Here is a 26,106-nt window from a genome sequence, read left to right as displayed (position 1 = left end):
GCCTAAGATGCTATGGGACACCATCAAGCACACCAATATATTCATTATGGGAGTCCCAGAGAAGAAAGAAAGGGGCAGAAGGAATTGTCAAGGAAATAATGACAGAGAACTTCCTAAACTTAGCAAAAGACATGAATGGGCATGTCCAAGAAGCTCAGAGAATATCAAACAGGATAAACATGAAGAAAAATTCCATTATATTTTTTCATTCTTAAATTTGAAAATGTTTTATTACATTACATCAAATAAAGTTTATTTGTAGCTGTAAAAAAAAATCATGTTCCTTGAATACTTAATACTGCCATGTATATTTCCTAAGGACAAGGATATTCACTTATGTTACCAATCTTAAGCGTAGTTATCAGGTTTAAGAACTTTAACATTGACATAAAGCTTACTATATTGCAATTTTTCATATGTCCCAATTTTGTTCATTTAAGCCTTTTCTCCCCTTGTAAGATCTCATCCAGGATCAAGTATTGCATTTAATTGTCACTGTCTCTTTAATTTCATAAAAAAAAAAATGTGGAAACATAATGTGGTACATTACATTCATTTTCTTATGTTGAACCATCCTTCCATTCCTGGGATAAATTCCACTGAATTATAGTGTATAATCATTTTAATATAATGCTGTATTCAGTTTGACAATAGTTTGTTGACAATTTTTGCATCTGTATTCATTAGGAATATTAGTCTATTATTTTCTTTTCTTGTGCTGTTTTTATCTGGCTTTGAAATTAGGGTAATACTGTCCTCCTTGAATGAGTTAGGAAGCTATCCCTCTTCTACTTTTTAGAAGACCCTGAGAAGGATTGGCTTTAAATCTTCCTAGAATATGTGGCAAAATGCACCTGTGTGAAGCTTTTCTGTGTTGGGAGGTTTTTGATGACTGAGTCAATCTCTTTACTTGTCATAGATCTGTTGAAAGTTTCTATTTTTTCTTGGGTCAGATTAGGTAAATTCTATGTCTCTAAGAATCTGTCCATGTCATATAGGTTTACTAATTTGTTGGCATATAGTTTTTCATAATACCTCTTTTATTTCTGTAATTTTGCTAATAATATCTAATAATCTCCTGTCATTCCTTATTTTAGTTATTTGTGTCCTCTCTCTGTTTCTTTCAATTTGGTAAAGGTTTTTTCATTTTATTAATCTTTCCAAAAAATTAACTTTTGTTTTTGTTGTTTTTCTGTTCTCTATTTTATGTCTGCTCTAATCTTTGCTATTTCCTTCCTTCTACTCTCAGTTTAGTTTGCACTTCTTGTTCTCATTTCTTTAAGTGTGAAGTTAGTTTATTGATTTGTGATCTTTCTTCTTTTTTAATATAAGCATTTAGTGCTATAAATTTCCCTCTGAGCACTGCCTTTGCTCTTCCCATTAGTTTTCTTATGTTGTATTTTCTCTTTCTTTCTTCCCAAGAGATTTCCAGATTTCTCTTGTGATTGATTTCTTCTTTGGCACATTAGTTGTGTGTTGTTTAATTTCCACGTATTTATAAAATTTCCAGTTTCCTTCTGTTATTTATTTCCACCCCCATTATATATTTATTACAATATCGAATGCAAAGACCAAGGAGAGTTGGTCTAGCGTCCTTTCCAAACTGCAAGAGAAAAGCAACAAGTTATGTACAAGGAGTCCCAATTAGATTGAGTGCTGATTTCTCATCAGAACACATGGGGGCAAGAAGTCAGTGGGGTAAAATACTGAAATACTGAAATACTGAAAGTGCTGAAAGAAAACAACTGTCAGCCAAGAATTTTATACCCAGGGAAACTCTATCAAAAATGAGTTCACTGTGTAATTGTGAAAACCCTGTGGATTGCACTCCCTTCATCCAGTTCATGGATGGATCAGTAGAAAAATGGGGACAAAAACTAAATAAAAAATAGGGTAGGATGGGGGGGATGGAATGATTTGGGTGTTCTTTTTTACTTTTACTTTTTATTCTTATTTTTATTCTTTTTGGTGTAAGGATAATGTTCAAAAATTGATTGCAGTGATGAATACACAACTATATGATGGTACTGTGAACAGGTGATTGTAAACTATGGATGACTGTATGGTATGTGAATATATCTCAATAAAACTGAATTTTTAAAAAATGAGTGGGACCTGTTTGGGCTGAAAGGAAAGGACACTAGAAAGTGGTTCAAAGCAGCATAAAGAAATAAACTACCTGCGGTAAAGGTAACCATTTGGGTAATTATAAATGCCAGCATTATTGTATTGGTTGGTATGTAACTCCACTTCTTACTCCCTATAGGGGCTAAAATACAAACGCATAAGAAGTAATGATAAATCTATGTTTTTGAGCATACAGTGTACAAACATATAAGTGACATTAAATACAAATGGATTTAACTTTCCAGTCAAAAAAAGCAGAGACCAACAGAATAGGGAAACAAACAAAGCATGATGCAGCTATATAGTATCTACAAGAGACTCACCTAAAATTCAGTGACATAAATTGGCTGAAAGTGAAAGAATGGAAAAAAATATACCATGCAAGTAGCAACAAAAAGAGAGCTGGGGTAGCTATACTAATATCAGATACAATAGACTTTAAGTCAAAAACAGATATAAGGGACAAAGACAGTCACTATATACTGGTGAAGGGGGGAATTCAATAAGATGTAAATTATAAATATATATATACGCACATAAACATCAAAGCCTCAAAATATATGAAGCAAGTACTAACAGATTTGAATGGAGAAATTCATGATTCTACATTAATAGCAGAAGACTTTAATACACCACTTTCAATAACGGATAGAATATCTAGACCTAAATAAATGGAAGGACATTCCATGTTCAGGGATTAGAAGACTAAATATTATTAAGATGTCAATATTACCCAAAGCAATTTATAGATTCAACGTAATCCCAATCAAAATTCTAAAAACGTTCTTTGCAGAAATGGAAAAGCCAATCATTCATATGGAAGGGTAAGGGGCCTCAAATAGCTAAAGTCATCTTGAAAAAGAAGAATGAAATTGGAAGACTCACATTTTCCGATTTAAAACTTATTACAAAGGCACAGTAATCAAAACAGCATGGTATTGGCACAGGCACTTGCATACAGACAAATGGAATAGAAGTGAGAGCGCAGAAATCAACCCTCACATTTATGGCCAACTGATTTTTGACAAGGTGGCAAAGACCACTGTGACGGTTAGGTTCATGTGTCAACTTGGCCAGGTGACGGTGCCCAGTTGTCTCATCAAGCAAGCACTGGCCTATCTGTTACTGCGAGGACATTTCATGTACTCAAGTCATCAATACGTTGATTGCATCTATGGCTGATTACATCTGCAGTCTGCTAAGGGGAGCGTCTTCTGCAACGAGAGACATTTAATCTAATCAGTCAAAGGCTTTTAAGTGGGAGGTGATGACTTCAGCAGTCAGAAGAGAGAACTTTTGTCTCTACTTCAGCCAGGCAGCCTCTACTGGGGAATTAGTCAAAGACCTTCACTGGAGTGCCAGCTTGCAGCCTGCCCTATGGAATCTGGACTCATGCATCCCCACAGGTGCGTGAGACACTTTTATAAAATCTCATACTATTTACAGGTATCTCCTGGTAGTTCTGTTTCCCTAGAAAACCCTGATTAACACAACCACTCAATTGGGAATGTATAGTCACTTCAAGAAATGGTGTTGGAAAAACAGGATCTTCATTTGCAATAAAAAGGAGGACCCCTACCTCATACCATATATAAAAATTGACTCAAAATGGATCAAAGACTTTAATTAAGAACTAGAACTATCAAACTCCTAGAAGGAAATATAGGAAAGCATCTTCAGGTCCTTGTGTTAGGCAATGGTTTCTTAGACTTTACACCCAAAACACAAGCAGCAAAAGAAAAAATAGATAAATGAGACCTCATCAAAATTAAAAACTTCAGTCCCTCAAAGAACTTTATTATGAAAGTAAAACAACAACCTACACAATGACAGAAAATATTTGGAAACCACATATCCAATAAAAGATCCAGAAAATATAAAGAAATCCTTCAACTGAACAACAAAAAGACAAACAACCCAATTTAAAAGTGGGCAAAAGATATGGACAGACATCTCTCCCAAGAAAATATACAAATGTCCAGAAAGTACATGAAGAGACTCAATGTTATTAGCCATCAGGGAAATGCAAATCAAAACCACAATGAGACATCATTCACACCCATTCGAATGGCTGCTATTTAAGAAAATGGAAAATAACAAGTGTTTGAGACAATGTGGAGAAATAGGAATATTCATTCATTGCCAGTGGGGATATAAAATGGTGCAGCTGCTGTGGAAGACAATTTGATGGTTCCTCAGAAATTAAGTATAGAATTACCATATGACCCATTAATTCCACTACTTGGTACATACCCATAATAACTGAAAGCAGTAACTCAAACAGGTATTTGTACACTTATATTCATAGGGGTGTTATTCACAACTGTCAAAAGATGGAAGCAACCCAAGCGTCCATCAACCTATGAATGTATAAACAAAATGTGGTCTATACACACAGTAGAATATCATCCAGCCTTAAAAAGGAATGAAGTCCTGATGGAAGAAGATGGCAGCACAGAGAAGGAGAAGCTAGTTTGTCCCCCTGGAACAACTAATAAACAACCAGGAACAACTAGTAAATAATCTGGAATAACTGCAGGGGACAAACGTGACTGTCCACTTATCATACACCAACCTGAATTGGGAGGAATGCCCAAGATCCCAGCATAAAATCTGTAAGTAAAAACTGGGGATCCAAGCTGGGAGCCCCCTACCCCAAGGCCCAAATTGCAAAGCATCGCGGTGGTAGAGAGCAGCACTTTCCCAGCAAGTGAACATAGCTCAGCTGAGCTCCAACTGGGGTTTTAATTAACAAACATGGACTGCTCAACACAAGATACGAATCCCCAAGAAGCAGACAGAGGCTTTTGGTGATGACTGACCTTGGAGAGCCGGAGGGTGGCCGCGGACTGGCCCCAAAGGGGGCTTTCTGTCCCTTTTTCGGCTCAGTGGAGAAAGCCTCAGCCATTTTCAGTTCCCAGCACTCTGACCCAGACAAGGGTGGAGACAGCACAGGCAGAGAGACTTTTTAAATATAAATGACCTCTCTGTAGGGGTTGTCTCTTCCCTAAGAGGAAGAAGGTAGTGCCAAGCTCTACTACCTGCCTTCTATTTAGAACTAGACCCCCGAGCCTGGGGGAAAACAGCCACAGGCCACAGCTCCTTACACCAGTCAGGAGCTACAGGCTGACAGGCACCACCTGTTGGACAGAAAAGCACAGTGACTTGAGGCCTCACAGGGTGTATCAATCTCCTAAGACAAACCCTCAGGGAGACGTGATACTATTGCCTCCTGCTGAAACCTGAAACCTGACTGGGGTAACCAAGGAAACCAGATGCCTAGACAACAGAAAATTACATTAAGAAAAGTGAAGTTATGGCCCAGTCAAAGGAACAAACTTACACTTCAGCTGAGATACAGGAATTGAAATACTTAATGCTAAATCAATTCAAAAAGTTTAGGGAAGATATGGCAAAAGAGATGAAGCGTATAATGAAAACAGTGGGCATACATAAGGTAGAAAATGAAAGTTTGGAAAAATAACTGGCAGAATCTATGGAAATGAAAGGCACAACACAAGAGATGAAGGACACAATGGAAACATACAACAGCAGATCTCAAGAGGCAGAAGAAAACACTCAGGAACTGGAGAACAAGACACCTGAAAGCCTACACACAAAAGAAAAGATAGAGAAAAGAAGGGAAAAATATGAGCAACGTCTCCAGGAATTGAAGGATACATGAAATGCAAGGATGTATGTGTTACTGGTGTCCCAGAGGGAGAAGAGAAGGAAAAAGGGACAGAAGCAATAATATAGGAAATAATCAATGAAAATTTCCCATCTCTTAGAAAGACATAAAATTATGGATCCAAGAAGCACAACGTACCCCAAACAGAATAGATCTGAATAGGCCTATTCTAAGACACTTAACCAAACATCAAAGACAAAGAGAGAATGCTGAAAGCAGCAAGAGAAAAGTGATCCATCACATACAAAGGAAGCTTGATTACTATGTGCGGATTTCTCAGCCAAAACCATGAAGGCAAGAAGGGAGTGGGGTGATGTATTTAAGATACTGAAAGAGAAAAACCACCAACCAAGAATCCTATACCCAGCAAAACTGTCCTTCAAATATGAGGGAGAGCTTAAAATATTCTCTGGCAAACAGACAATGACAGAGCAAGATACCTCTACAGGAAACACTAAAGGAAGAACTGCAGACGGAAAGGAAAAGACAGGAGTGAGAGGTTTGAAAAACAATTTTGGGAGATAGTAATAGAGCAATGTAAGTACACTGAACAAAGATGACTCTGAGTATGACTGAAAGAAGAAGGTTAGGACCATATGGGACACCAGAAGGAAAGAGGAAAAATAAAGACTGGGACTGTATAACTCAGTGAAACCTAGGATGCTCAATGATTGTGATAAAAGGTACAAATATGTTTTTACAGGAGGTAGAACAAATAAATGTCAACATTGCAAGGTGTTCAAAATAGGTGGGATTGGGGGAAAATACAACCAATGCAAGCTAGAGACTATAATTAACAGAAATATTGTATTATGTTTCCTTTAATATAACAAAGGCAATATACCAAAGCTAAATGCCTATGGGGGGGTGGGAGACATAGGGGAAGGGCATGGGACTTCTGGCATTGGTGATGTTGTCCAACTCTATTGTAATCTAGTTTAATGCTATCATTCCTTTTGATGCTTTCTAGCTGTCATGTTTTTTTTTCCCTCTTTCTTTTTTCATTTTTTTTTGTCTCTCTACCTTCTTTGACTCTTCCTCCTTCTTTGTGGAAGAAATGGGGATGTCCTTATATAGATAGTCGCGATGGTCCTGAATACCTAAATACCTGACTATACAGGGAACCAATGATTGTTTACTTAGGATGGAATGTATGGTGTGTAAACAAAACCATCTTAAAAAAAATTGGGTTGATGAAGAAACCCTGAGGGCACTATACTGAGTGAAATAAGGCAGACACATAAGGACAAATATTGCAGGGTCTCACTGATATGAACTAATTATAATATGTAAACTCATAGACATGAAATATAAGTTACCAGAATATAGAACGAGGCTAAAGAATGGAGAGTGGTTGCTTATTATGAGCAGAATGTTCAACTAGGGTGAACTTAAACATTTGGAAATGGACAGGGTGATGGTAGCAAGTTGTGAGAATAACTAATAGTGCTGAATGGTGTGTGAAGGCAGTGGAAAGAGTAAACTCAGAGTCACACATGTTACCAGGAAACTTGGAGGTTAAAAGATGGGAATGTATAAAACAGTGAATCTTGTGGACAAGGTCCATGATTAACTGTACAAATATTAGAAATCTCTCTCATGAACTACAACAAATGTATGACACTACAGCTAGAAGTTAATAATAGAGGGGCATATAGGAAAAATATACATACCTATTGCAAACTATACACTACAGTTAGTAGTATTTTAACATTCTTTCATCAACAGTAACAAATGTACTATACAAAACTATGAATCAATAATGGAGGGGGCATGGTTAGGGGTATGGGAGGATTTGAGTTTCCTATTTTTGTCTTACTCTTTTCTGGAGTAATGAAAATGTTCTAAACATTGAAAAAAAATTAATTGTGGTGTTGGATGCAAAGCTGTATGATGGTACCATGGGCAAGTGATTGTGCACTTTGGATCTTTGGATAATTGTATGGTATGTGAACAATCTCATTAAAAAAATAGAAAAATTAAAAAAAAAAAAAAAGGAATGAAGTCCTGATACATGCGACAACACGAATGAACCTTAAAGACATCATATGGAGTGAAATAAGCCAGACACCAAGAGGATAAATATTGTATGACCTCACTGATTTGAAACAACCAGAATAAGCAAACTCATGGAGTCAGAATCTAGAATATAGGTTTCAAGGAGATGAGGTAGGGATAGAGAATAAGGAGGTAAGGCTTAAAATGTCAGAGCTTCTATTTGGGACAATGGAAAAGTTTTGGTAATGATGGTGATGATGATAGCACAACACTATGAACATAATTAACACCAGAAATAATAATAACAATAAGACATCATCTTTTAAAGATAAATAATAAAAATATCTATGGCTAAAATGATGTGCTAGAGATTTGTTCAAAATAATCTGAGTAGGGAAAGAATGAAGAGAGATGGGGTTATAGACCAAACAAGATTAATAACTGTTAGGGCTTGGTAAATAGGTACTTGAGGGTTCATTATTCTAGCCCCAATTTTTAATATATTTTCCATAATTAAGGGGGTTTTTGCATGCTTGCTTTTTTAATACAAATGAATAATTCCATTATAATAGTTACCCTGGACAGGTCATCTTATCTCTCTGTGCCTCTGAGGAACACAGACATCATCTCTCTACCTTTTTAAGCTCTGAAATTCTTCAATTTCTTATGCTTATTTCAACAATGTTCAAATCTTTCTGGAACAATATCTAAAATTAGACACAAACCACACAAGGAAATCAGTTTCAAGGCTTTTTGCCACATCTTCCTTTGACTCATACCAGTATGATGGTGTGATCTCATTACCCAACTTTCAAAGGATAAACACTGGTCATTAAATGCATGCATAAGGATATTATGCTTTAAATAGTACAATAAATATTGTTCTTTACTCAACAACAGGATGTGCTTGGTAAATTATTTACTCTAGAACTCTCCAAATTCTTAAAACCAGATCCATATCATAAAGATCAAATCTAAAGATTTTGAGTGGCTGAATTTATTTTAATGCACAATAGTAAGGAAAAAACGATCATTTACTAAATAGCCTAATATTGCAAATTCACATTAAATACAAACAATCATTTTAATCCTCTAACACTCAAGAGACATCGGGCAAGCCCAGCTGATAAGAGCCAACTAATCAGGATGAACTGTGACACTACACTATACATAAGACATGGGGGTATTCTCACCTCCTTGGCTGTGTGGTTCCCCAGGACTGCAGCCCCAAATTTGCCCTGCTTCACATACTGACCATTTGTGCTAAAGAAACAATGAAAACAATAGGTATTAATATGTCCTTAAACTTTGCAGAACCAGCTTTCTTTTCTGCCTTATAGAAGGAAACTAATCATTCAACTTCTAGAAAGGGATAGAAGTTAGCAGTTTATAATACAAAGCTCTCACACAACTTTACTCTTTAAATATCTGCTATTCACGATATCTCAGTGGAGTGGCTTTGTCTGAGCACTAATAAAGGCAGCTGTTGAAGGTAGAAGCAGTTCTAAAGAAGTGACAAGATAGCAGCTCTTCAAGATTTATGTGCAGAAATCTTCAACTGAAACATTAGAAAAGCATTACTGGTATTTTGTCTATCCAGGCTGAGTAACCATTTTACACTGAAAGTGTTCCTTCTCAGCTACTTACTATCGATATGCATGGACTGCTGTTGCAACCAGTACAGAGGAAGTACTTGCGGTGTTTGGTGCTGGTTTCAGTGTTGCCTGATTTCCTGAAGATGAGGAATAAAACAAAGTTGTCATTCATTTATTGCTTGAACTGATTTTTATCCATTAAACCAGCTTCAAAATTCCTTCTTTACACCGTACAGTTAGGGGTAGTGCTTTCATGACCATTACCCTCACTTGATCCACAAATACCCCTATGACCCAATCTGGAGGTAAGGAAACAGAGCCTCTAGGCACACTTACATAACAATAGTAGCGTACCCAGGAACAGAACCCATGACTCTGACTCCAAACCATATACTCCAAACAAAAGAATCTTTGGGCTAGACAAGAAATATTGTCTAGAAAGTGAAGTTATAGTCCATCTACTTTTCTTCCTCCTCCAATATTTTGACAGCTATAATACATGGAAGTTATTTCTCCTCTCCTTATTTCTAGGGTAGGAAATTTATGATCTGATATTCAAATCATACCCCTTGCTAACTTCACAAAGTGCTAGAGAACAACATTATTTTTTTTTTAAAATAGCAGAATAAATTGCATATTTAAATTCACTCTGTGAATGAACGGGTTGATGGGAAGAGTAGTGAGATAACATTGGCATAGATGTAGCAACAAAGAACTTACTTTCAAAATCCCTCGATTGATTTGGGTTTTTTTTTCTTTTTTGCATGGACAGCATTTCTTCCTGAATATAAAGTACATGTACATTGTGGAAAACTTAGAAAATAGAGAAAAAGCATAAAGAAGAAAATAATAATAACCTATAACTCCACTACCCAAAAATAAAAACTAATAATAATTTGATGCAATGTATGCCCAGTCCTTTTCTCTATACATGTAAACTTTACAGCTTTTTTCTTACTTTTTAAAAAAACATATAAATCATTATCTATAAATCTAAATTAATATATGATTTGACAACCTTTTTCACTTAGTATATCATAAGTATTTCCCTGTACACTTCAAAACAGTCTCCAAAACAAAGACAACATAGTCTTAAAATGCTTTGTAGTGGCTACATAAATGTACAAGAATTTATACAATTTCCTATTGTTTGATATTTGTTTGGGCTGCTTCCAAACAAATTTCCTCTATTATAAATAATACTACAGTGAACATCCTTAAAATGCACATTTTTTGTGGGTACCTCTGATTATTTTCTTAGAATAAATTCCTGAGAATAGAATTACAGGGTGAAGGAGCAGAAAAAAATTTAAGGGGTTTGTTACATCCTGTCCAAATGCCCTTCAGAAATCCCACACTAGTTTACATTCCCACCAGCAGTTTGAGTACACCTGCACTGCCTCCTTGCCAACAGTGGGAATTACCTTTTTAAATACTTCCCAATGTGATGGGAAGGCAGTGGGAAAAAAAAGAATGTCATCTCACTGATGTTTCATTTGCATTTATTTGATTAGAGAGTGGCAGAAATAAATTAGACATTTTTATAGACTTTTATTGGCCTTTTTTTTTAAATAAATTGTTTATTCATGTCATTTGCTCATTTTCCTAGTGAGATATCATGTGTTCCTTACTGCTTTGTAAAAATCTACAATGTAGTTTTTAGACATTCAGTACTTCTTTTCGGTTGTGTGTAATAACCCAATAATCCTTTTCTCTGGATAAGCAGTCTAATGATACAGAAAAAAAACACACAAAGGTCAAGGTGAAATTACCAGGACGAAGCTGAAACACTGAAAAAAAAAAAATCACTGTCTCCCCAAGGTCAGCCTAGTGTCCTTCTTCAGATTAGTTCAACTACTCCCAGTGTTACTCAGCCCAATATCTCTGTGTCTAATCCCCTGAAAGACGAGGTTGCACATAGATTCACCAGAAGAAAAAGTGGTTCAGATGCCTACAATCAAGTGACCTTCTCATTGGCTCGGTTTTCCTCCCTCTCTGAAATCAGTACTGTACAGATTCTTGAATTTCCCACTCATAAAGACATCTTTCAATACCTAGCTTCAAATATTTTCTTTTTTCCGATGAAGTTCTTTGTTTTAACTAAGGCTATTTGTTCTTTTCCACCTCCTTTAATTTTCTTTTTAAGGGACTCCTATTATCAATATATTAGATGTTTGCTTTCTTCAACATTTGTCACTTTCTCTTGAATCCTTTTTTATCTTAATTTGGAGGAGGGGGTAGTTTAGCAAATTTCCTCCTTATAACTTTCCATTTTTCTTAAGGCATAATCTGTTGTGTTTATTCATTCTTGTGTTCTTTCTAATTTAGTCTTCATGGTTCAGGGTGGCTTTTCTAACTTCAAAGAGTTCTTCTTTGTGTTGATTTCATATAGTATTCAAAATCATGGTGTCTCCCTGAGATTTCCTGGCTCAGTTTCTATCCCGTCTCGTTCTTTTATCTTTGCCTCTTATGTCCCTATTCACCTCAATTTTAATTCCACTCATGGCAGGTTCTTCTTTGTGTAGGACTCTGACTTGGAAAGGAGCGCTACTGAATGAGTTTCAAAGTTTCATCCCTCATCAGCCACTGCTCTCAAACTGGACTGTCATCCTTTCCATGAACCCCTGTTGATTATTTTGGGGTTTTCCCATTCTCAAGTCTAGATACCGACTGCTTCCCTCTGTTTTCTCACATACAAATGTTCATACCATGCAAGCCTGTATCTTTTAGTAGTGATTTGTTCATATCAACCTGTATTTTAGCGGTCCATGAGGATACCCTTTCAATTGGTTGTAAATATTATCCACTGGTTTTCGATTCTCTATCTAGTTGCTGTTTTCATATTGAAAACCGAAGAGATTCAACATCTATGCTGTCACAATTTTCCCCATAAGGGTTTCTTATACAATTTTTCCTTAAACAGAGGGTTTCTAGTTTGCTAATGCTGCTGGAATGCAAAACACCAGAGATGGATTGGCTTTTATAAACAGGGGTTTATTTGGTTACACAGTTACAGTCTTAAGGCCATAAAGTGTCCAAGGTAAGGCATCAACAATTGGGTACCTTCACTAGAGGATGGCTGATGGCATCCAGAAAACCTCTTTTAGCTGGGAAGGCATGTGGCCAGTGTCTGCTCCAAGTTCTGGTTTCAAAATGGCTTTCTCCCAGGACATTCCTCTCTAGGCCTCAGCTCCTCAAAAATGTCACTCTTAGTTGCTCTTGGGGCGTTGTCCTCTCTTAGCTTCTCTGGAGCAAAAGTCTGCTTTCAAAGGCCATCTTCAAAGTGTCTCTAAGCTGAAGCTCCTCTCTCAGTTCCAGTGGGTTCTTTAAAGTGTCCCTCTTGGGTGTAGCAAGCTGGCCCCTTCTGTCTGAGCTTAAATACTGCTCCAGTAATCAAGGCCCATGCTGAATGAGTGGGGCCACACCTCCATGGAAATTATCTCATCAGAGTTATCACCTACAGTTGGGTGGGGCATATCTCCATGGAAACACTCAAAGAATTCCAATCTAATCAGCACTAAAATATCTGCCCCACAAGATTGCATCAAAGAATATGGCTTTTTCTGGGGGACATAATACATTCAAACTGGCACAGAGGGTCTTTTATTGCAAAGTTAATTTTTAAATGCCTACATAAGACTGCATAGGTAATTTTTAAGTTGAAGTGCCTCTATAGTCCTCCCTTAAAAGATTAATTAATTTATACTTACAGTTTTCTGATAAGAAAATTCAATTTATTTCATTGGTTGTTGTTGACACTGTTTATTTTTCTCCATGCTCATTAACTTAACCACTTTAAATTGACTTAGAAGCACCTGCTATTGAAGAGATGTGCCAGGGTAAATGTAAAAGGCACAGTCGACTAGAAGTCTGGCCAGGTTATAGCTTAGAGAACAGGACCAGAAATCCATAGCAAAGCTGCCAAAGGTGACAGGTAAGATTGTGTAGAGCAAGGAATGGTAAATATTTTCTGTAAAGGGCCAGACAGTAAATATTTTAAGTTTTATGGCTCATACGGTATCTTCACAACTATATAACTCTAGTGTCCTGAAAACATCCTCAGGACCAGCATTGTAACTAGCATGTAATAGGCATTCAATAAAAATTTCATATTCACTCAACAAATATTTAATTCAATGTCCCTTGCCCTCTGTTCTGCTTAGGGCTATTACTACCAGTCTCTTACTCCTTATTACTATCAGTTCTTTCACAAAAGCTGCAAAATTTAGAAGAAAGAATAAAAACTTTAGAGTTAGATCAGGGTTCAAATTTCAACTCTTTCACTTACAATTACATGACCTTTTTCATGTTCCTAAACATGACTGAACCTCTAAAATTTCACAGAACTGTTATGAGAATTAAATAAGATATACTAGGTAAAAGTACCTATACGAAATCAGACACATGACCAGCATTTTAGAAATGTTAGTCCTCTCTTCTCTCCTTTATTCATTCAATTCATTCATTCACTAAACGTGCTGGAGAAGTCACGGACACATCAGCAGCCATTGCCCAGCTCTCACCTACCCTCCCTGCACCTTTTCCCCTCTTGCTTGTTTGTCTGCAGGTGTCTGGTATGCTTTCACTTGGGATGAGCAGTCTGAAAATCTGAACAAAGGTTCCTTTACAGTATGGGCCCATCCCCTACGGTGTATAAAAACCTAACACTCGGGAAACACAGGTGTCCCTCACCTCTGAAGCAGGTACCTGAGGAGCCACCATCCACTGACTCTGACCTGAGTAGCTGGCTTCCCGGGGGAACTGGCCACAATGAGATCTCTTCCCCTGCTCTTTTGGACCCTTTATGCCACGTAAGTAATAAAGTAGTCACTTGCTGGAAATCTCTGTTGTGCCTGAACCTATGTTCCCACAACGCACCACACAGCAACTTCTTCGGCAAAATGTTTCATGTATCGGCCACAATGAAAAGTGCAGAAAATACAGCAATAAATGTCACTGACTAGTTGGGAAGAATTCACTGTCAGGATACATTAATCCCATCCAAGAGAAGGAAGTGAAAAGGAATTTTTCCTTCTCATCAAAACATTAGACAATGTCTCCTCAAGAGTGCCTTGGGGCAGGGATTTGGAGAGTGGTTTGCATGTAGGACAAAAGAGCTTGTCTGCAACCTTTCTCCATCAATTCCTAACCATGGGGGCACACTATCTAGCGGCCAAACATTCAGGATCCCAGAAATCAGAGATACATCCAGAATGGTCAAGGATGAACAACCTGGCATGCCAGTTTTAGATGGCTTATTATCCGTTCCAATAACCTGTTAAGAGGACAATCCTAATGCTTTTTAACTTACCTGTTGCTGCTGTTGCCTGGCCTTTCTTAGGCTGCTTTGGGGCTGTATACTGGAAGAATTCATTTCCGTGGCCAGCAGCTGCTTGATCTGGTCCAAAGAGAGAGGCCAATCTGGCACTGTTAGTAGAAAAAGGAAGAGTTCACAATATTTCATTTGACATATTCCAAACTCAGAATCATTATAAAAGCTGGTACTTACAACCTTGAACAAATGCTTTCCTGATCATAAATCCCACCATTCATTCATTACTGGAAATTCATTGGGGGCCAAATGCCTTTGAAATCAAGATTGCATTTTTAATATGAACATCAGCAGCTAACCCTGCCTGTCCATAGACTTCAGTCAAGCATTTCTTCTTTCTGGGCCTTAGTTTCTCTATCTGTAAATTGAGGCGATGGGTCCAAATGCTTTCTACAGTCTCTTCAAACTCTAAATTCTTGCCTTTAGCAAATCAGTTTCTAGTCACCCCTATGGATTACTTCCTCCCCTGATTTTTATTAGTTGATTAAATTGAAATGAAACTATACTACAAACTTCATTCCATCAAACATGTCCCTTCTATCATTTCACCTAACAGGCAGGACCATTCTTGTACATGGCTTGCAATGAATCTTAAACCCCTACTACTCCATTGAAACTGCTTTTGTGAAGATCACCAACTTCTTGTTACCAAACCCAGTCTATCAGTCCTTATCTTGTTTGACCTCCAGAGCACATTTTTACACTGTCAACTAATTTGCTCTTATTCAAACACACTCTTCTCTTCAAGGTATCCCCCGCTTAAGGGAGCTGGCCCATAAGACTCTGCCAAATGCTAATGGCATTTAGAAGAGATGGAGATTTCTCCTTTTAGTCAGGGCAATCTGGGCAGATTCTCTAAGGAATAAGATTCTGGAAGAGCTGAGCAATGTCTTTAAGATGTCAATGAAAAATTTACAAGGCTTAGAACCTAGTTAAGATGTAATAGCTTATGTACAGATAATTGATAAGAAAAGAATTCCCTGCAAGCTATAGTAAACTACAGGTTTTGAGTTTGCTGTTTTAATTTTGCAGGTATGTTCCTTTTCAAGGGAAAGGCAAAGAGCCATAGGAAAACTGTGCTTCCATAAATGCCCTAAAGGCCAGCCAACTGATTACATAGCAAACCAAAAGCCAGATCAACTCAATTACCTTTTAGATTAATTCCATTTTCTATTAATATTTCAAAATTATCTCTATTCAGACCTTTGGGCCTAAGTTTCTTATATATTATTACATTTCTCCACTTCTGAGGTGTTCTTAAATATGCCCACTCTCCCCAACTATGTTAGCAAGAATGAGCTTGACTTCAGTCTTTAAGTTAATGGGAAAAGTATAATTCATGGTAAAAGTCATTACATTGCTCTTTTTCACTTTAATTATTATTCTTGTTATTTTGGGTGTGTGCTAATGAAGGTGTCAGGGATTGATTTAGGTGATGAATGTACAACTATGTAATGGTACTGTGAACAATTGAATGTATGATTTGTTTTGTATGACTGCGTGGTATGTGAATATATCTCAATAAAATGAAGATTAAAAAAAAAAGTCATTACAGCATTAGTTACATTAGTTGCCAAATTCCTTTCCTCACCTCAGTTTTGTATTTTGCTTTTCTCATCAAAAACAAAAACACATGCATTTATGCTATGTCAATATATTTTAATAAATGGGTATATGTTTTGTTGTTAAAGTGCTTCTTTTATGGACTGTGGCATAAATATCTACTTCTACAACAATAATAATGGCATAAGGGCAGGTCTGGTGGGATGAGACTGCCTGATTTCAAATCCAGACTCTATAATGTCCTAGCTGAGTGACCTTGGGCAAGTTACTCATCTCCTTAAGCCTTAATTCCCATGTTTGTAAAATGGGTATAATAGTAAAACTACTTCACAGGGTTGTGGGGAGAATTAAACATGATAATGCAGGTATAGTGCTTAGTACAGTGCCTGGCACCAAGTAAGCACACCACATGTATCTTTATATACATGCGCATGCCTCCAAAATAGATGCACAACGCCCAGTTATATACATAGCCAGTCCTTTAAGAAAGCGTTGTGATTATTATTTCCAGATTGATCTCATTCTCCTGGACATTTCTTCAGGATAGGAACTGTGCCCCATCTGTATTAGCTGAAGCCTAGTACCACACACCTACCAAAAATGCAAATATTTCTTCAGCTCAAAGGCACATTGGTGGGGAAAGGGCTAAGATATGAAAAAAGTAAGCCTCCTTATTTCTACTTCTTTGCTAACCATGAACTTTAAGAGGCCCCGAAACGTAGAAGACAGATTATGAATCATCTAGAGAGCTATCCTAATGAAGTACTGAGCTCTGTACTCAGCAGACCACAGGTGCAAAAGGAAAAAAGGTGCATGAGCCTATACTAGATGACCATGCAACTGGTAGTTTATTAATATCAAAAAAAAAAAAAAAATCAGAGTTTAACAAGTTCTACTTTAGAATACCAGATTAGCCTGGAATTCAGGTACCCTAAGCTCCAACATGGGGACTTAATGTCATTTCACAACTCTAGAACTCAGCCTCTCCTCTGGGCTTCTTTGGACCCTGGTGCAAAATTCAGAGTTAAGGATTTCTGAAACCCCCAGTCCCCAAAGCGTCTGCTCAGAAAGGGTTTCCTAATAGATGAATGAACGGAGACAAGTTTTATGCTCAACTCTTTTCCAATTCTATTATTCTGTGGTTCAAACGGAACAGAACAGGGACAGACTGAAGGAAAAATGACTTCAAAGACAGATTCATGAAAGCTGAGGTTTAGAGTGAAGACACTCAGACCAGGAGAGCAGACACACCCACACATGCGGAAATGGGTTTCTGAACTGTTTGGGACCTGTGACCCCTGTTTTCCTTCCAATTGCTCCCTGTGATAACAGGAATATTTACTCCATGACTTTCCATCCTTTGTATATTGGAAGCAGAGAATTTATTCTAAGTTTCACAGGTCCACAGCTGGTGGGGTACCGTGCCCTGGGATAAACTGCACTTATCACTAATTTTGATGAGACTTTGTACTTAACATGGTTACTAAAATGATTTCAGGCTTTTGAGATACTGCGATGGAACAAATGTATTTTGCATATGGAAAGAGCATGCATTTTGGTGGAGTGTGGTAATTTGAAGCTGAATGGACTACAGAAGATCATGTACTTAAAGCTAATCCATTCCTGTGTTCAGTTTACCAAAGACAGAACTAGAAAAACCTGAGGATATTTTTAAAACCTTATTCCTCGTAAGGAACTGGGTGAATAACCAAATTTTAGCCAGAACACTTCGTTCAAACTACATATGTAAAATATTGCTACAAAACTACGTCTAGGGTGGGCTGAGGTTCCGAGTCAGAACAGCTTAGAATGCTAAATCCTTTCAAAAGGAAAATTTTTTCTATGGCATTTTTGCCATCAATGATTTTAGCATGAAAATTAAATTGAAAGGAAAAATTAATTTTCATAGTCTGAAATACTGTTTTAAACCACCACAACACATCTGAAATTATGGGATAAAATCTAATCCATGAGTTACGATCATGCAAAAAGCTATAAACAAATTTGCATTTCTCTAATTCAGGAGTGAAAGAAAAGTTAAGGTAACCAAAGACTCATTATACTCCCCTTTGGCTGCAGTTTGTAGGACCACTCACATCCCAGTCTTTTAGGAAATATTTCATGCTTTTTATAAGGCACTAATACTCCCACTTCTATTAGGCCTGACAATGCTAAATGGAATCAAGTAAGTCATACATATTTAAGTCAAAATTCTTGAAACTTACAAGTAAATTTATAGTAAATTACAATTATGCAATATGCATGAATGTATGCTGCATTGGCTGGTAAAAGTATCATATTTAAAGGAAGGAAAACAATTTCAACAATAAAACAGGAAGTGAAAAGCAGCTGCAGTGTTCACTGTCACATGTTCTACTTTAGAGAAAACTAAAGAAGGAACTGCTAAAATCAGAGAATGCTGGTGAAACTTTCTATATTCTCAATCTTAAAACTGATTTGGTTTTCCTAGTTACTGAAGGAAAACAAAAAAAGTTATATGTTTAACTTTCTCTGCTAAGACTTTTATCATCAAATTAGCTGTTGTCTATGTCTAAGAGGATGGTCACATGAGCAGAACTAAAATGTTTCAGGTCCTTGATGAGCCTGCTCAGGAAAGCAGCATAGTTGAGCCATCCAGAACTTATCTCAGGTCAGGAATCTGGAAGAGAGCGCATGACTGTCATTTTCTACCCTGTGATCTTCAGCTAGCAATGGCCAGCTAACTGTCTGAAAGTCAGGAGCCCTAACATTCCTTTCCAGTCTTCCCCAAATACCTTTACTTAGTGAAGCATATAAACTTACAGTATACCCTGCAAATTTTAAAAAGCCCAATACACAGCCATATGCACAATAGGTTTGTATGGAATTTTTAGTGAATGTTATGGATGGAATAGGGAAGAAAGGAACCAAAGCACAGTTTGATCTGAAATAATTGTGCAATTAAAAGAACCCAAAGAGTGTTCTTTTTTACTTCAACTTTCATTTTTACTCTTTTTTGTGTGTGGTAGTGAAAATGTTCAAGAATTGATTATAGTGATGAATGCACAACTATAATGGTCCTGTGAACAACTGATTGCACACCGTGGATGACTGTATGGTATGTGAATATATCTCGACAAAATTGAATTAAAAAAAACAAAACAAAACAAAAAGAAACTAAGTACATATAAGCCATCTAAGGTGGATGTAGGGATGGAGCAGGGTGGTGACAGTGAAAAGAAGACTTAAGGATGGGTAATAAAGATAATATAGAGCTAGTCACAGTGTAAGTCAAAAGACCCTATTTAAGACCAAAAGGGAGACAATGCCATTTTATGTGTTGTTCATGCATTGGACTCCCCAATAGTACTGGAAACAACTTAAAGGCAGGCACATTTTACTCATCTTTGCAACCCCTTGGCATTTAGTAGAATGAGGGAGTATATTGGTGGATTCATTCATTCTTCAGTACATTCTTCAGCATGTACAAAATTTGTTAAACAAATGTTGGAAAAAAAAGGCTTTGCAAGGATCAGAGCTTGGCAGCTCACAAGTTTGGAGGGAGTCAAGCTGATCATTGGCACAATGCAAGGGAGGAGGCTAAACTGATTACTGGAAAAGACAACGCCCTACCTCTTTTTGGAGTGCCTACCTCAGGCTAGCATGTATAAGATTAAGGTTTGGGAGCAGGAGATAGCAACAGCAGTCGCTTACATTAGTTTGGGGCTTTACAGTTTACAAAATGCAATTTCACAGCAATTCGCTATTCATTCAACAGGGACTTCCTGAGCACTCACTATGTGCCAAGTACTGTGCCAGGCGCTGAACAGAATTGAACAGCATAAGCAGATCATGTCCTGTCAGGGCTCATAATCTAGTAGGGGAGACAGACGAGTAAACAGTTGTGATTTGGTGTGCAAGGTGAGAATAAGGAAGAGAAAGCAACTTATTATGTCTGAGGCTGCAAGAAAAGGGAAAACATCAAAAAACCTGACATCTGAGCTGGTCCTTGAAGGATGCAGGAGCTGACCTACTAGTGCCTAGTTTAAAAGTGTCACCATCTTGTATACGGAGAAGAGAAAGTCTCAAATGAGGCCCAGCTGACTCCTATAAAAACTCGGAGGCAAATACTCTCATTTGCAACTACCCTATTTTACAGGAGAAACTCTGACTTAGAAAGCAAAAGCGCGAAACCCAGAGTCCTACTGTGTGCCAGGCGAGATGCTGGGTCCAGACCCAGGTCACCAGACTCGGCACAGTTCCGAGCTCTGCCCGGATTCTGAAGGGTGTAGAGTACCGGTTTGTGGCAAGGTCTGGAGCCCGGAAGTTGGGATGAGGCCTGAGAAGAGAAAGGCCCTTCCAACCATCTGCCCGGCTCCCTCCGCCGATTTCTCTGGCCCACGTTTCGCAGTCACTCACCCGCCGCTGGGCGAGAGGAAGTCGGTGTCGTCTTCCTCGCCCGCACCAAACATCGCGCCGCCTTTCCCCAGGTGCGGTGGCGAAGTCAAGAGTTTTTACAGGACCTCTCACCACCGGCGTCGTAAAATGCCGCGGTGGCGTGCTCTTTTCCGGCAGGGCGAACTGCCGTCGGGATGCTCTGTGGAGAAGGTGCCTAGGCTCGGAGAAGGTGGGGCAAAGGCAAATGGGAGGATCTCGCGCGCCGCGTGACGTAAGAGCTGTCCCATCCTGCAGAGGCGAAGGCGCTCCGAAGTCCTGCGCCGGGATTGGTCGGCGAGGTGGGGGGGCGGGGCCTGGGCGGGAATCGGAGGTCTTTGTGGCGGTCTTGGACACGTCGCGCCGGGCAGAGGTTGTAAGGGTCTTCTCAGGAGTCTTGAGGAGCTTGCGGGTTAAGTTTCTGTGTGAAGACGCTGGTGGCGGGACTTGATCTGAGCAGGTAAGCCTTTGCAGTTCCTTCTCGCTGTTCGGGCTCAGGAACCGTCCTTTTTCCCTCCGAGACAAGGACCCTCCTTGCCACTGATCAGCTTGGCGAAAGGAGCAAGGGCCCGGGACTGGAACTCTGGATACCTGAGCTCCGGGCCCGGCCTCTACAGAGACTTACGTGGGGTGACCTTGGGGCAGAATGCGCAGTCCCTCAACTTCCCAGTTTGTAAAACGGGCTGATGATCCCTCGGTCTCAGTCCCCTGCCGCCGACCTCGCTTATTTATTCAACGCGCCCTTTGTGCAGTGTTTCCATTTCCGTGGGGGTGGGGGTGGGGGGTCAAGAAGCTTTTAGACCTCAAAGGTCATCGAATTTAATCCCATCTCCGCTTAGTCCCAGAATCTACCGATGGGGAGACGGAAGAACTAAGCATTCGAGTGACTAGTCCGAGGTCACACAGAAGGTAAAAGGCAAACCAGGGCTGGATCCCTGGTCTCTTGATTCAGGGTTTAGTGAGCTGATGGATGAGCAAGAACTTACCAGTCCTTAAGCAGTGTGTGCCCCTATGGCATGGTATTACTAGACTGTGGCATACACCTGAAGGGACGTTCTCTTTCCAGATTCCACCTGTGTTCCACGCAGGTGAGGCTCAGGGCAGCTGGGACATTCTGTGGGTGGGTGATGGAAGGGAGCAAACTTCAGAGGCTGAAAATCCCCAGCCCGAACTTTGGCCTGGGTTTTGCTGAGTCTTCCTGCAGTGGTCCTAAGTCTGTCTCTTCTGCCTCCAGTTTCCACCCTCCCTGTATCTTACAGAAATTATGTCTTGGCTAACTTGATTTAATTCTTGAAACAGTCTTGGAGTAGGCCCGAGTTAGCCAAGGTGTGGATAAAAAGGTAATGTCCCAGGGTAGTCTCCATTGTCTCCTGTGTCACAGAGCATATTATGGCCTTCTTGCCAGTAATGGGTTCTCATTAATTCTTTGTTAGATCGAATAATGGACTTCATCCTGGTTCCCTTATTCCTTAATTTACTTTTATGATTTTTTTCCCCATGTGACCCAGAAAACCCTGCAATGGCTCTTGCCTTCTATAGGTAGCTGACAGAAAGATAAAAATGCTGTACTAGCTGTGAACTGTCTGGGTTACTTATTCTCTTTTGTTAAATTGAAGGTGGTTTTACTATTGTCTAAAGTTCTCAGAGATGTAGAATGTGGAATAGGATACTAGAAATATTATGTGTCACTATAATTGTTTTAAGTAAATTATTCCGATGGATAGGGCTGTTGATCTGCATCTTATGTTTATATTACAGATTAAGATGATTAAAGTAGTGAAAGCGGTCAGTGTTAAAACAGTGATGGAACTGGATCTGAGCACTAGAACTGGAATCTGTTGGAGTAGCTCTCTTTAGGATGTGAACTTGGCTACCTCTCAGGGGAAAAAAAAAAAAAAACTGGATAAGTAACAGCCCTTTCTAACTCCTCTCCCCAACACCTCTCATTCCAGCACTGAACCATCTTAGTTGTGCCTTAAAAAAATATATCAAAGGAGCATTCTTTAGCAGGGATGTTTTTATCCAGGATGTTTTCTATAGAGTTTGAATTCAAGGCCCTTCTCTGTTTTTTCTGGATTTTGTGTTTACATTGAGACCTTAAGATAACCTTTGTTTAAGTAGTTTTTTTAACTAGGCAGGAATCCTAAAATCTGAATCAACTTTTTTGGTGATTCAGACTCCATTAACAGGGGTGCCTCAAACACCATCGTGAGAACTTCTGACTGGCAGCATGAGTGGGAGAAAGATGGCGGTGAGACTTCCACAGTCTTTCCTTGCAGGCTTTGAACTTCAGGATTGGGCACAAATGAATGTCTTCCTGGGTTAGGAATCAGGAGATCTAAATTTCCATCCCAGACTTGCTTCTAACTCACTCTGACCTTGAGCCAGTCGCCCTAGGCACTTTGTAGAATGAGTGAATTAGAATCAAAATCTAAGTACTGCTAGAGATTAAAGGCAAGGCACAATACTGATCTCAAGTTTGAATTAAGCATATTTGTTTGTTTATTTAAGTGCACAACTTTTACGTTTATTCATAACATGTATTGATCCCTGAAGACTGACCAGGAAGCAGCAAGTTTAATAATTCCTTTCAACATATCAGCCATTTTGCAATAAAGATGACAATGTAGGCTAGATATTTAAATACACATATGCCCAAACTAATCTGTACTGGTGAATGAAATTTAAAATTAATGGTTTAAAGCTATAACCAAGTTAGATCAAAGGTGTGGTGATGGAGATATAAATTGGATATAGGTTGGGGTAGGGATGGAGATATAGTGTTCTGTTCACCCAGTCACTGAAGGCAGAAGAATGTCTGAAAACCTACATGTGTAAGACACTGTGCCAGATGGTGCCTGGGATTGGAAAATGAGCACGTTATTGTTCCTGTCCTCAAAGTACTTATAGTTGAATGGTGCTTACAGTTGAATATATAATTGAAGTACACAGATAACCAGAATAGTTGACATAGCAAAGTAAGTGCCATAAAAAGTAGAAATTAATTATTGTAGGATTTCAAAGGAAGAATAAATAATTGTAGTTTGGGGGGAATCATGGGGTTAAATAGTGGGATGCGAAGATAGTAGGGTTCCAGCAAGTAGAAGTGAGAAATTAGAGCCTTTCCAGATTGATGGGGCAGCTTTGGCAAAAGCACAAAGGTAGAAAAGAAGGCACAAATCTTTCACAAGACGGGAGTTTGCCCTCCTATCTGATACATTTAGGGCCAGTAGTTGGTTAACAGAAAAAGTAAGTTAAAGCAGAGAATCATACAGATGTTAGTTACACACGTGCTATGAACATTTTATTTTAACTTAAAACATAAACATTCTTTTGCATTCTTTTAATTTAAGGCCTCAACCTTTTCTTGGAGAGTAGGTCTCAGATCTGCAAACTATCCATGTGGGCTAAATCCGGTCCCAGCTGGCTACCTATTTTTGTAAATTAAGTTTTGGGTCCTCTTTGTTTCCCTCCTTCCTTCCTTTCTTTTTCTTTTTTTAAGTGCAGTTGTAGGTTTATAGAAATGTAAATAAAGTTTTATTGCAACACAGCCACATTCGTTTATACCTTGTCTATCTTTACTTTCACACTACTAGGCAGAGATGAGTAGTTGTGACAGACTGTATGGCCCACAAAGCTTAAAATGTGTACTGTTTGGCCCTTTACAAAAAAATTGCCAACCTCTGGTCAACATCATTTATTGTATCTTTGAAGTGGAATGAATGACACGAAAGTCATTTCAAAGCAGCCTGAGTGTAGAATCGTTCTAGGTTCTTATGAAATCCCCCCCACCGCAGGCTTTTACAGTTGTCTCTCCCACATCCAACAGAAGGTTTGTGTGTATCTGTGTGACCCACCTTTATCTAGTCTTTCCAAAGTGTTCAACTGACTTTTCATAGAAACAACCTCTACAGAGGATACATAGTATCCTCTACAGAGGATACATAGTATAGTACGTTTAAGCTCTGGAGCCAGACTGCTTTGCCAGTTATTAGCTGTGTAGGCCCTGGGCAAGTTGTTCAATTTCCTCCTTAGTAAAATAGGGTTAATGATAGAATCCACTTCCTAGGATTCTTATGAAGATTATGTGAGTTAAATAATGGTGCCTGGAAGGTAATAAATAATTAATGTTAGCAGCTGCTTTCATTTTTCTTTTCTCACTTATACTTCATTAATTGCTATTTAATGAAATGATGTATTTACAATAATAAGCAAAACGGATATAAATTGGTTTGTGAACAAACACAACCAACACCTTTGATGAACATAATTTCACAAGTTTCCATTTAGGGGGAGAGCAGAAGTCTTGCTCCCATCATACTGGAGAATAATCTAGCCTATGTGTCAGTTAAGTTGGTTCTGGAGGACAGTTTGCTAATAAGACAACAGTACACACAGGGAAGTAGTCCAGGGCCATACTTATTGTCAGATACCTTGAAGGTCAAGGTGACAAGTTTGTTCCTAAGCTCAGGAGGAAATGGAATATTTTATTTTAAAATAACATGATGTAAAAAAATGCAAATGGTTTAGGAGTGTATGAAGTAAAACAAAGTTTCCCTAGCCCCACTGCACATGAGTAACTGCTTCATTTTTATAATAGCCTCTAGCACGTGGGGTTGTTGTGAGGATCAAATGAGCTAAGGCGAGTGAACACTGCTTGGGGCACTGGTATTAATCTGATAAACACCTCAGTCCGGTTTTCCTTTGGATTATAAATTCAATGTTGGGTCAAGAAAAATAAAGCTTCTGGACCAAATATGAGTAAAAGGAGATGGCTGCTCTGAATCTAACAATTTATAACATATTCCTAAGAGTCTCTGCTCCTTCCATCTGTTCCTCTCCCTCTTGTTTCTACCTGGCCTCTATTGATTCCTCTTGGCACCTTCTCCCCCAACCCCCACCAGAAAAAAAAAAAAAGAGAGATAGTCATCACTGAATAAACAAGTGTTTACAGTGACAAGATGACCTCAACCAGTGGAAGATGTCAGATAAGTCAGGCAGCCTCCAAATAACTCTGCCGTCTGAAGTTGGCAAGTCAGGCATGATTGGGGAAGTGGGGAGAAGGCGCATGCCCACGTGTGGCTCCTAGCCCACTGAAGTCGTTACAAATCAAAAGTTTTCAGTAGTTTCTGACTAAGCATGACAAGACATCAAAAGTTTGACACTTAATTAGGCTAAAATGAGAGATGGTAGCACCACACTGTAATTAACTTCACTGAATTGTATACCTGAAAGTGGCTAAAATGGGCAGTGTTATTTTGTGTCTGTTACTACAATACAAATTTTTTTTAAAAAAAAAAGTTAAAATGAGCAGCTTATGCCAAAAGAAACCTTATAGTAGGAACTGGGAAGGAAATACTTTTGAAGTTCTACTGCTTTGAGTGATA

At 38.6% G+C, this 26,106-nt stretch overlaps 2 protein-coding genes across 10 annotated transcripts in view; one reads left to right on the top strand and one right to left on the bottom strand.

The window, feature by feature from the left end:
- The window catches only part of FKBP15 (FKBP prolyl isomerase family member 15), a 70,659-nt gene extending 49,750 nt beyond the window's left edge, over nt 1-20,909 (bottom strand). For 4 of the 7 annotated variants that reach the window (XR_005219111.1, XM_037851155.1, XM_037851156.1 and 1 more), the window contains exons 1-4: nt 20,705-20,907; nt 14,723-14,838; nt 9,464-9,548; nt 9,010-9,079 (exon numbers count right to left, since the gene is read on the bottom strand). Coding sequence is in view for 6 of the 7 variants with exons in the window: in XM_037851155.1 (XP_037707083.1) it covers nt 9,010-9,079; nt 9,464-9,548; nt 14,723-14,838; nt 20,705-20,757 (324 nt within the window). In the remaining variant the exon portion in view is untranslated. Of the gene's footprint in view, nt 1-9,009; nt 9,080-9,463; nt 9,549-10,131; nt 10,271-14,722; nt 14,839-20,704 lie in introns of those variants that run through there. The other 3 variants (XM_037851161.1, XM_037851159.1, XM_037851160.1) reach the window with 3 other exon arrangements.
- Nucleotides 20,910-21,045: 136 nt separating this feature from the next.
- The window catches only part of SLC31A1 (solute carrier family 31 member 1), a 34,172-nt gene continuing 29,111 nt past the window's right edge, over nt 21,046-26,106 (top strand). For 2 of the 3 annotated variants that reach the window (XM_037797412.1, XM_037797410.1), the window contains exon 1: nt 21,046-21,179. The gene's annotated coding sequence lies outside the window, so the exon portion shown is untranslated. Of the gene's footprint in view, nt 21,180-21,558; nt 21,629-26,106 lie in introns of all 3 variants that reach the window. The other variant, XM_037797411.1, reaches the window with a different exon arrangement.

Source organism: Choloepus didactylus, chromosome 10 (genome assembly GCF_015220235.1).
Source record: "Choloepus didactylus isolate mChoDid1 chromosome 10, mChoDid1.pri, whole genome shotgun sequence".
Classification (NCBI taxonomy): Eukaryota; Metazoa; Chordata; class Mammalia; order Pilosa; family Megalonychidae; genus Choloepus; species Choloepus didactylus.
This window is presented reverse-complemented; position numbering and strand designations above follow the sequence as displayed.